The sequence below is a fragment of the Papaver somniferum genome, chromosome 9 (assembly GCF_003573695.1).
Source record: "Papaver somniferum cultivar HN1 chromosome 9, ASM357369v1, whole genome shotgun sequence".
Lineage (NCBI taxonomy): Eukaryota > Viridiplantae > Streptophyta > Magnoliopsida > Ranunculales > Papaveraceae > Papaver > Papaver somniferum.
The window spans coordinates 47,677,591-47,689,193 of record NC_039366.1 but is presented as its reverse complement, the minus strand read 5'-3'; the positions used below and the strand labels follow the sequence as shown (position 1 = coordinate 47,689,193).

The window sequence follows — 11,603 nt, the reverse complement described above, 5'->3', positions numbered from 1 at the left end:
TGCATTTCCTATTTACAAAATAAATGTTACCAGATTAGCTGGTACAATGGATCGATTCTAGACGATTGTCTTTCTTTATTAAACTTTTCAGTATGTTGAGTTTCAAACATTTTTAGAAACTTTAATGGGCCTGCTAACAATGCAACCAAGTGTTGTAACAGGAACAGAGTTATGGGTGAATGGTTAGATAGCCAACCTCACTTTATTTCTGAAAATTCGGTACTATGACTTCTTTCAATGAAAGTCTTTTTCTAGAAAAAGAAAAAAAATCCAGTCCGAAAACAGAGATATGGAACCCTTTGTTTATACCAATTCTCATGCGGCATTTGGATGGTTTTGATTTGAAATCAAGTATTTTAGTATTGTAGTTGTAAAGAGATTGGGCCTCCCAGATCTTAGAAGAAGGATAAGTAAGAGGTAATGCATAGTATCACAAATATTATGAGAATGCATGAATCTCTACATATGAGAGCATCCGTGTCAAAATAAAAATACAATTGAGCAAATCTCTACATATAGACTATAGTACAGGTGGGTGTCGAACGAAAGAAGCGAAATTGGGTCAAATTTTAATGCGTGGCTATAAAACGGAATCCCAACACCTGGAGTAGAATATCGGCGCTAAATGAGAAAAGTTACAAAAGTATGAATGAATAAGGAGGAAAAAGAAGGCCAAATAAAATAAATTTGCTTAAATTCTATCGGTTTTCTCTCCTTTTTTCTGGTACGGTGGAGGGCGTTTCTTGTCAAACTTAAATTCTCTCCATCTCTTTATCTTCTTCGTTTTCATTCAACAACAACAACACCAACTAATCAAACCTCTGATTTCCCAGATTTTCATCTCACTAGTGAAAAATAAATTCAAAATTGCTTGAAATCAGGAACTTTCTGGTATTCATTGCAATCTAAAGGTATAATTCCTAGTTTGTTGATTTTATGATTTTGGTTACATAATCTGTATCCTGATTCATCAATATTATTCACAATATGTTTATGCTGTTGATGTTTTGATGCAAAATCTCTTGTATGATCATGGTTATGTGGTGAGAATTCTGTTCTTTTGAGCAAGTCTTAGGGTTTTTATATGTTTTAATTTGCTAGATCAGTCGTTAATATTAAGTATCTGGTCATTTAACTGAGGGTTTATGGGTTGATAATCTCTGGTAGGATATGATAGATAAAAAAAAAGCAATTTTGATATCTAGATATATTTGGGTGTTTATTCTGGCACCTCTTTGAGTTTATTTTAGATCAGTTGTTGGGTCTCGATTGGTAGGTTTACAGAGGAAAATAAGATGGAGATGGTATTTTTTTCCCTTCCTTTTGCAGATGGGGGTTGAGTCCTGATTGGAGGTCATTAGAAGAGATTGGAGACGTTGGTTTCTGGGTAGACGGTGATCATAGGTGTGGTGCTCTTAATGGAGAGACTTAGCTCTATTAACCTTGTCACGGTTCTAACACTGCCACGCCGGCAGTAACGGAATTATGTTTTTGTCTAACTAAGGTATTAATCTAACTTATGCACTGGTGATTTAGTGGTATTTAAACCAAGTAGAATTGAAGAATGTGTTAGCTTCTTATGTTTATAATCTTCGTGAAGATAACTTGGCCTCCTTCTTGGGTTCTATTCTCTATCTTCACTAGTTATGCCTATGCCTTCTTGTCTAACCATTTTAACAGTTTTCATACTTACGCGTTCACCTCAACATGATGCTCAATACTCCACTTCTTCGCTATTGTTATCCTTAAGAAATGTGATTTTAATCTCATATTTCACTCTCACTATTTCCGCTCTACTGATTCATGTGCTCAAGTATACCTACCCTTAAACCCAGTACTATCTATTCCGTGCATAATTTTGTTGTCAGTTGTTAAGACAGGTATTCACTAAAAAAAAGCCTGCAGGTAACCTTAAATTCCTTTACTGTTTCATATGTTGCTGCCTTTCTATTAAATGTCTCCCAGAGGACCTGATCAGATTAGCTAAATATTCTAATCATGTTCCCTGCAATTCCTTGGGTATAGTGGGTTAGTTGAATATGCAGGTACATGACCAAATACGTAATCGACCAAAAAATCGAGGTGGTCGAATATTGCTAGTCATCCTTACTCAAATTCGACTTCTCTGTGGCCCCCTTGTTGTGTATCATGTGTGGGTGGATTCTTGTATACACAGGTGAGAAATAGTTCTTAGGATTTAATTCTCTTTCTTTCCCTCTCTATTGTCTTTCTGTCTTTTTTGTGCACTAGCAGTGCCAACTGATTTTAGTGGATTAACTATTACCTAGCGATCTTGTCACTGCACTTGGGTAGATAGGTTAATGAAACCAATGTGGACTTTCACTTCGTTTACTTTTGTCCATTAAATCATCCAACTCCTTGATTTTATAGCACACTTCAGCTGGATAACAGCAGAAACTATGTTCCTCGCTTTCCGTCATTTATTACATCGGGGCCAGTAGTAGAGTTCCTTATTTTAAGCGTAGTGCTTGGTGGCTTTCTTATTTGCAGTCTTTGGTTTCTCCTCAGCTACAGAGGAAGGGATTTCTTCTCTGATTGAGCCCAGGTCAAGGTTTTCTAGGTTATTCCTAGGAAGGTGGACGGTGGAGATCAGTTAATTCTGTCGTTTCAGTTAGTTGTCATGTTGGCATACAATTCATTATGGCCACCTTGTTTTTCTATCTTAAAGGATGGTCCTTTCTTAACTGGCATTTGCTAAAATTCCACTCCAAAGCAAGTGGCTGGCATTCAGTGTCAGGCTACAATGTTTCTTATGTGAAAGGTTCCATGGATTTCTTAAGTTATGACAAGCTCAGTTATTACTGCCATATGGCCAGAGTTATGCAAATTCAGCCGAGCAGTAATTTAAGTTTGATATTACTGCTATACGGCCAAAGTTATGCAAGTTCTGCAACCTCAGTTATTACTGCCATATGGCCAAAGCTACGCAAGTTCAGCCGAACAGCAATTTAAGTTCGATATGCCATCTTGGCGGAGAATATGCTTATAAGAACATTTTGATGGGATTCATAGGGCAGAAGTATTGCCATTGCATAATTTTGAGCTGGCAGAGGCCTAGATGGAATTAACATTTTGCAGCTGTTCTTCTGTTTTGTTGGATGAGAAATATTAAATAGCTTAAAAAAGAACTAGGTTGCAAGGTTCTGCCTCATGCAGGTGGTATTGGGTACCATATTTGGAATTTCAAGCTGGAAAGCTAACACTACAGTAGAGTTGGTGTCACCATGTTTTGTCATTGTCCTTCCTTGAATGTATATGTGCTGGTTGACTCCCTGAATGTAATGAGCTACTACTATACCACAAGTTTTTCTCTGGTGAAGCTATCCTCACTCGATATCTAAAATATTGCAAAGATGCTTTATAAGTTCGTGGTCAATTATGAATGTTGAATAGTCACACTCAACTGTTCTAACATAACAAAAACAACAATATATATGTTTCCGGGGTTATTGCTTGTCCATTGAAGAGGAAGTAGCTTTCACCATGGAATAGAGGTTTAAGACGCGAGCCTCGTCTATGAGATGAGATTATCACAACCTGGCCACATGGATTTTGTGTTTGCACATGTACCATCTCAGGGTCTCCTTTCCTGAGATAAAGAACTGATGATACCAGTACAAGAAATTAGCAGGATTATAACTTCATGGTTTAGTTTTGCATCTTGTCCTAGCCCACCTCAACTATTATCTTCAAACGCTATCAACTATTAGATTTATGCCAAGGGAAGTATTTTAGCTGCTCAGAATGACTATGTTAGCAGCAAGTAATACTAGCTTTTTTTTTACATGAACTTTACCAGAAAGCTAGTGTGGCTTGTTATTTTCTGATGATGTCTCGTACTACATAGCTCCTCGCCGTGTTGTTTCCATAGCCTTGAACTTTTTCCTCGTTAGTTTTGAGTGAGTGGGAGCTGCTTTTGCGGTTCTGCTCATGTTTGTCTAGAGTTCGTACCAGAGAAACATGTTGCAGGATTTCCTTCTTGAACTTATTGTCTGCTTCGATTTGTATGCAGGTCGTTTATTCTTTCCATTGGAGCATAACGAGACTTCAATCACATAGTTATGGGGCATAGGCACTTGTTCGGCACTCCCCAAATGTTTGAGATGGACAATGATCAGAACCCAAGTCCTCTACATGCTGAGCATTCTTTAATTCCCTTGGGTACTGTCTGACCTCATTGCCAAATATTTGACATCACGATATGTCTAATCCTCATAGGTTGGTCTGTATCTTACTTTTGATATTTTTATTGCAGGCTGGACTGGGGCTGCAGATACTGGTGGTTCAGTATTTCCTATAGAAAATTTACCTGCCGGAGGAATCAATTTTACCTCTCAGAGACGAAGTTCAAATGAGTACTCTTCATCAAGTAGCAGCACTGAATCCTCCCACAGAAATATTGGGCAAAGGGGAAATGAGTACTGTTCCACAAATTTCACAATGGAAATTCGACATCATCAAGTGACTACTTCAGGGCCAACCTATGATCCGACCCTGCATCCCTCAGCTGGTGGAAGCACGTGGCCTGCTCCACATAATTATGCTGACCAGCCTTCTTCTAGTCATCACAGACACTTAAACCATGGATTTGGTAGCAGTAGCGTTACTCCTACGATAGGTGACATTAGTGGGCCGTGCAAAAGGAAAAGGGCAGAAGTTTCCGCGGTCTTTGAAAACGGCAGCAGTAGCAGACACTATAACGCTACAAATACCCCTGATGTTTCTTTATCTCTTGATTTGCCATCAGAGAAACCTCAACATTGGGCTTGGGATCCCATGAGTGCTGCCTCCACGTATGGAGGAAGCAACCTTTCAATTGGCGAGGAGCATTCTCAGAGGAATGTTAGAGGCCGAATTGCACTTGACTTGGAACAAGACCTACCTCAGCCGCATTTGTTAAGCAACCCATCTCGTCGTCTTCCTTCAACAGGCAGACCTGTAGGCCAGAATGGCACAGTTGACTGCACTGGTGTCCCTGTTTCTTCCGCTGCTCAAGGGAGACTTATACCTTCGGGTAAGATTTCAGTATCCAAATTCTTGGAAATTTTAATTAGATTAAGGAATATATAATAATGAATAACTAAAATAGGTTTCTTTGTTAAATGAGTATGTTACTGTCGTTTTTCTGACAAAACTCTGTGTGGAAGTTGCAGATACTAGTGGCTTCAGTCATGTAACAAACCAATTTTCTGTAGGAAGCAGTAGTGCTAGTATTTCTCAGGAGATTAGTGGGTACAACCATGACCAACCTTCCAGGAGAACTCCTATTGTTCCTCCGCAAACCCATAATCTCCCTCATATTCAAGGTGTAAGAGGACGCAGTAATCTTGCTCAGAGGACATTTCTTGCTTATGAGACCGCATCTACTCACCCGCATAGGGGATACGTCCCAGCTACTGAGAATACTATGCATTCAATGTCAGATAATCATTCCAGACATATAAGGTCTGCTGTGGGATGGCGTCGACCTGATAGGAGCGAACGATTGGGGCTACCTCATCCAAGATTGCACTCAGCTACTGGTGGGGTAGATGCCCATGCTCGTTTTGTTGAGGTATGCTTTTCTTCTTAAAAAGAAAACCCAGAGTGTTGTGCCCATGATCTAGTTACCTGATAAAATTCTTGCAGGAATGTCTTCTGGGATCTTTACCCTCCTGAATAGTGCAATTGCTTCGTTTCCCACTTATGTCCTCTGAAGAAGTCTCCATGTGTTTTGTGTGCAGGGGATTTCTATGTTAGAACGCTCAGTCATGTATGGCTCAAGAAGTTTGCTTGATCAGCATAGAGACATGAGGCTAGACGTAGATAACATGAGTTATGAGGTTATTATTTTGATCCATGTTTTAGATTTAGTCTTTCATGTAACTGATTGATTTTTAAAATTAAGCTTGATAAGCATTTGATGGTTGATGACGCAGGAGCTACTTGATCTGGGTGAAAGGATTGGAACCGTCAACACAGGTTTGTCTGAAGATGTGATCTCAAAGTGTTTGATTGAAACTATATGCTGCTCTTTTGATCAAAGCCAGGATGAAGGATCCTGCGCAATATGCCTGGTAAGATTCATCAAACTGCAACTTTTTTATTTTACTCTGTTTGTTTGTTGAATCGAGTAAATTAGTTAATCTGTATCTTGTTTGTCTTTTTGGAACTGAAAATCCACAGGAAGATTACAAGGACAAGGAAGTGATTGGCGCAGTGAAGAACTGTGGCCACGATTATCACATAGGTTGTATCAGAAAATGGTTGTCAATGAAGAATGCATGCCCTATTTGCAAGTCTCCTGCTGTGAAAGACGAATAAAAAAGCCTCAGATGTTTCTTTTCTTATTTAGTTCTCTCTATTTAACTTGTGTAAATATTATATCCAGATAAACAACTCTCGGAGGAGTGGTTTAAGAGACAACTTGTACATGGGGGGCAGGGGGATGTTCATTTTTCATCTTAAACTGGTTCTGAAATGTTTATGATTTAGTTACCAATTCATTCAAAGGACAAACTTTCATTTCTAGTGATATATTAAGCTTATCATCTTTAGGCTAAATTTTCTGACTTGTGCATGTCTCTCAGTGTACTTTGAACTCTAATATTATATGTTCTGGATCTTCTGTAAGGAACTTTACACAACAAAAGTTGGATGCTCACTCCTTACACAAAGAAACTTTCTGGTGTGAGATTTAGAATTTATTAGGAGGAGGTCAGGTGAGGATATAACTGAAGATTAATTTTGTACTGCATACGTAACAAATGAATCTTTCGCTAAATCTAACATTTCAGTAGTTCAATACTTTCATGTTGGAATACTTTCAAAATAAATAAATAAATAGCTTGAGTATTTCTCTAAATCTAACATTTCAGTAGTTCAGTACTTTCATGTTGGAATACTTTGAAAATAAATAAATAAAAAGATTTCGTTTTAGGTTGTGCAAGAGAAATCTAAAATATAAAACTTGCAGGGTATGATGGGACTTTTGAGAGCACACATGCAAGCTGCTGATAGTTAAGAAAAAGTTGGCTCATTTACAAGGTAGAGAGATGAGTCTTGTATTAACAAGTATAAGCAAGGAACTGCAATAAAAGGTAGCTTGAATAATTCAGCCAACCCCAGACAGACTTTACATCCCTACCGGTAATGTGTTTTTTGCTCGATCCCAGTAACATCTGACCCCATTCAACTGTAAATTTTTATATTTCACATTATTCAGATGTTTATACAAAAGAAGCACGATAAGGAAAAAAAAAAAAGAAAAGAAGAAGAAGAAGCAATTCCTTGTTGAGTAACAGGTATGAGGATGGAAACAGCCTAGGTGCGGGCACTAGTTCAGCGACTATAGAAGAACATGAAGTTGATATCTGTTGCCTACTAAAACAAACCATCTTCATTACGAGCATTATGGAGAAATGCGCCCCTGGACAGCGATCAACATTCATATGTGCTGCTACATCAGCTTTCAAATTCGATTTCATCCATAAATTGCTTCCGAACAATTTTCTTGTAGTCTGCAAATAAACAGAGAAGGAAAAGCAGCAGATTTCATCAAGCTGCCAACAGTCACTTGAACTGCTACATCAAGGAAAGGGTATAATGAAGCTTCTTCTACCAACGGCAGGAAGATTAAAGATTCACCCCCTTAGACATCATATCACATATAAGTTCCTTGGGGTTATCTTTTCTTATTTATTTCCTATCAGCTACTAAACAATAAATTCTTTAAACCGATAATGGCAAGGGAACGATAGCAAATGGGGAACACATAAATGGTTGAGGAAGGGAGTCTACAGATGAGTCAACTTGAACATGTCCAAACCAAAAACTGCAGCAGATGCGGAACACTAGCCATAGAAAGAAATGAGAGTATGCAAGAAAGAAAAAGAAAAAAAAACACAAACACAATGTATTAGCTCATACCTTCTTGGTTGTTCCATAGTGATGCAGCATAACTATTGAGAGGACTCTCATTATTTGGCTCTGATAACATACACACTGAAGTGTTAACCAGGGACACAGATAGATTAAGTTACCAAATCAAATATACCACACAAGGAATAAGTACCTCCCAGCAAACTTTGAATGGATATAAGGATGGTTCTGCAATCGTAAGCTGAGGACCACTTGTCCTATGACAATTCAAAAGGAGATATTTTTCAATTCTTAAAGAAAAAATATAGCACGGAATACCAATTCTTTCATTTATCTTGAATTTTGGGATTCACCATCTGTTTAGAAGCTTTCAGTTGTAAAAATACCTGAAGGATGTCAAGACAAATGTTTCCATACTGGTCAACATTTGGATGAAAACACATTGTATCAAACTTAACCGACGGAGCCTTAAAAGGGTAATCCAGAGGAAACCGTAGCGAAAGCTTGTATGACAAATCCTCATACGGAGTTCCTTTGCCACCTTGGATAGTACCAATCCATGAAAAGATGTTCTCATTTTCAGGAAACGCCGATACCCCAAGATCACCTCCATTCATCTGTCCAGCAAAACATGAATTACTAAAGGAACTATCCCTTATCATATCATAAGGCTAGCTCGCCTACTGATAGGTACCTTTTTTTTTTCTAAACTACACTGCTAGTTCTAGACTTCCTACTAAGAACAAATCATAGTTGGAAACTTGTGTGAAAATAATTTTGATAACACGTACAAATGAGCTGTTTCCTATTTAATCACTGAGAGTGGAGCCAACAAATTGAGAAAATCAAGTAACTCATGACTTGACAGAGTAATTGCACATATAGTGAACCATCCTCTGAGCTGGTTATAAATTGATTACTTTTAAAAGACCCAAAATGAAGAGAGTGTAGAATTCAACAAATACTCAAAATCAAGACAGTTCTTTTACATAAGATAAGAAGAGCAAGAGACAAAGGGTTACCATGAGAGACATTAATTCTTTCTGTAACCTGCAAAAACCAATCAAATTTATCCAATCATAAACTCCACAATTGAACTGAATTTGAATTACTCATTAAAAAAAGAAAGGCATAGTGAGAGAGGCAAGAGTACCTGAGAGTGACAGAATTTGTATCAACTGGTTTAGAAGAGGGCTTAATTTGCTTGCTATTATTAGGGGAAGGAAGAGGATGCTGATGCTGAGATGGTGGTGATGTGGTGTTGGTGGTGGTGGTGTCTATCCCATTATGATTCCCCCCTACATTGTTTCGAACCTCCATTTCAAGCTCTTCCTCAAACCTGAATTATTATCTCTATCTTCTTATATACCTTGTGTTTTTTCTAATTTAACAGTTGTAGTTGCGTTTGACAAATTTTGCAACAACTGAAAAGAATTTACATTGTAGATAGAGACAACAGATTACAGATGGAAAGAAATAGAGAGATAGAATAGGTGAATGATTAAGATTTTGGATTATATTTTAATGAAGAGATGGGATCTCTTTAATTTGTCGTTTCTTTCTCTCTCTGTTACTGAAGCAAACAGCAAAAGAGGAAACGTCTTTTCGAGGGAAAAAGTATTAAAAGGAAGTGTAATTCACTGCAACTGCAGTTCTGTTGCCCTTCTGTTTTTCTTTAATGTGCTGTTTTTCTTTAACCTAAGTCGGGTAACTTTTTAACCAAAATGGCAATTTCATAAATTTTGGAAAATTTTATTTTTATTATCGTTACTAGCTAAACCATACATGCGATGAGCATGCGATTTTACTCTTTCAACTATACTAAACTATCCTCATTAAATTGGGGCATATGCCATTTAATTGGGGCATATGGATTTTTTCATCCACCCCATAAAGAATGTTAAGGGGTGTCTAAGTTTGATGAAACTACCATTTTATTCTCTATCAATATTAATACTACTAATTTGTCCCCATCAAATCCTAATCATAAAATTAAAAACTAAAACTAAAATCATAAAATTTAAAAACTAAAACCAAAATCAAAATCAAAATCAAAATCATAAAACTAAAATCATAAAATTAAAAACTAAAATCAAAATCAAATTCATTTCCATCTCCACTTCAACTGATTCTTCTTCTTTTCTTCTCAACCCAATCCTATAAACTAGGTTTTAGTAACATAAAATTGCTCAAAAATTGAAAATTTTGAAATCAAATTTTTCCTGGTTTATCAGAATCGGTTAACGTTAATGTATATGTGATCCGATTACAAATATAAACAGTTTATGTTCATGCCCACAAAGACCGATTGTCCTTGATATGTTTTCTGGTTCGAGAAATTTGAACCAGAATCGGATTACATTAGCACTTATAAAAACCAAATCTTGATGTATAATGTTAGAATCGGATTTTATATGTGTGTCGAGTAAACCGATTGTTGTTCTCAATTTTTCTGTATCTTTTTTTTGCTAGAATCGGATTACATGAGCATTCTTATAAACCGATTCCTGTTGTGCAATGTCAGGAATCGGTTTTTACATATGTATCGTGTAAACCGATTCTGGTTAACCCATTTTTTTTCTTCAGTTAATACTCGATCATAAAATGAGTATGAAATCATACCCGATTTCATTTCGATTACAAATGAAAATAGTTCTGTACTCGAATTGAAAACGAGTATAACTTTATACTCGAATTGAAAACGAGTATAACTCTATACTCGAATTGAAAACGAGTAAAACTTCTTAAACGATCTGAAATCGAGTATGAAGTCATACTCATTCTTAACTCGGGTATAAAAATGAATTTTAATTTTATTTGATGTTTAACAACACATAATCTACAGATAAAAAAAATAAAATAAAAAATACCCATAATCGGTTTATGTTCATGTCCATATAAACCGATTTTGGATAATCGGTTGATTTTCGTATCCATATAAACCGATTCTGGGTAGAAGCAAGTTTCAAAAAATCTATGTATGTTTTTGAGGTTACAATCGGTTTATACCAATGACAACATAAACAGATTTTGAGTTGGTGTTCTCCAAAAAAAAAATTTAAATTTTTTCATATTCAGATGATTCATTAACACAAGTTAATTCACATCTAACACGAAATTTTATCACTAATCATCTAAATTAACACTAATTAATCAGGGGTAAATTTGCCATTAAAAAAATAATTGGTTAAGGGGTTTTCCATTTTACTTCACAATGTCTCTTTTTTGTCACGTAGTGATAGGACCAAATTAATTTCTATAGGCCCCAATTTAGCCAGGTAAACTATAACAATGTTGTTTTTTTTTCGTAAAGTAAAATTTTATATTCTTATTGTACTCATTATGTAGATGATTCAAAGAGCTTTCCACAAATGGTAATTGTTGAGGGGTGATTTTAGTTTTTGGTTCTACCCGTCCTAGTCACACCAAATGACCTCAATTTTCTAGGAATAGTAAGAGAGAGAGTTGTCTTTCCATTGTACCTTGTCCTTCCTTATATTGACTTTTCCAAAAGTCCTTCATTTTATGACATCATGACACATGTACTAAACCTCCTTAATTACTTCTAATGTCATTCCTTAATATAACTTCTTCCTTATTTATTAATCTATTCCTTGTCCTTCTTATCTCATGGGTATTTTCTCATTGGGATTGGGCTTAGTCCCCAAGTCTCCACATCTCATGCTAGGCTTACCTCCCCTCTTGAGGTTGTCCCGAACCCG

The 11,603-nt window shown here is 36.6% G+C and overlaps 2 protein-coding genes across 6 annotated transcripts; one reads left to right on the top strand and one right to left on the bottom strand.

Annotated features, from left to right (window-relative positions):
- The first annotated feature begins 287 nt into the window (after positions 1–287).
- LOC113313290 (probable E3 ubiquitin-protein ligase ZFP1) lies at positions 288–6,572 on the top strand. Of its 5 annotated transcripts, none has more exons than XM_026562041.1 (9): positions 288–724; positions 834–911; positions 1,330–1,504; positions 4,034–4,182; positions 4,277–5,035; positions 5,175–5,575; positions 5,745–5,843; positions 5,940–6,077; positions 6,187–6,572. In XM_026562041.1, the coding sequence occupies exons 4-9, from the start codon at positions 4,083–4,085 to the stop codon at positions 6,322–6,324; spliced, it is 1,635 nt and encodes a 544-aa protein (XP_026417826.1). In that variant the 5' UTR covers positions 288–724; positions 834–911; positions 1,330–1,504; positions 4,034–4,082; the 3' UTR covers positions 6,325–6,572. The 5 variants fall into 5 exon arrangements, with proteins under 5 accessions (XP_026417826.1, XP_026417824.1, XP_026417828.1 ...); XM_026562039.1 differs by adding an exon at positions 2,026–2,176 and having other exon boundaries at positions 288–911; XM_026562043.1 differs by lacking the exon at positions 1,330–1,504.
- Positions 6,573–7,018: 446 nt separating this feature from the next.
- LOC113313291 (probable ubiquitin-conjugating enzyme E2 C) lies at positions 7,019–9,414 on the bottom strand. Its single transcript, XM_026562044.1, has 6 exons — positions 9,035–9,414; positions 8,904–8,931; positions 8,268–8,498; positions 8,075–8,138; positions 7,930–7,989; positions 7,019–7,520 (listed from the first exon to the last, which is right to left on the bottom strand). Exons 1-6 carry the CDS (start codon positions 9,199–9,201, stop codon positions 7,465–7,467), a joined length of 606 nt encoding a protein of 201 aa, XP_026417829.1. The 5' UTR covers positions 9,202–9,414; the 3' UTR covers positions 7,019–7,464.
- Positions 9,415–11,603: the final 2,189 nt, after the last annotated feature.

Excerpts from the sequence above, each read along its gene's own strand:
- LOC113313290 (XM_026562043.1), top strand. The coding sequence starts at position 4,083 with ATGGGGCATAGGCACTTGTTCGGCACTCCCCAAATGTTTGAGATGGAC. Across the intron at positions 5,036-5,174 it reads AGGGAGACTTATACCTTCGG|ATACTAGTGGCTTCAGTCAT; the intron begins GTAAGATTTCAG and ends TGGAAGTTGCAG. Across the intron at positions 5,576-5,744 it reads CCCATGCTCGTTTTGTTGAG|GGGATTTCTATGTTAGAACG; the intron begins GTATGCTTTTCT and ends TTTTGTGTGCAG.
- LOC113313291 (XM_026562044.1), bottom strand. The coding sequence starts at position 9,201 with ATGGAGGTTCGAAACAATGTAGGGGGGAATCATAATGGGATAGACACC. Across the intron at positions 8,139-8,267 it reads TTTGTCTTGACATCCTTCAG|GACAAGTGGTCCTCAGCTTA; the intron begins GTATTTTTACAA and ends GAATTGTCATAG. Across the intron at positions 7,990-8,074 it reads CATTCAAAGTTTGCTGGGAG|AGCCAAATAATGAGAGTCCT; the intron begins GTACTTATTCCT and ends GTATGTTATCAG.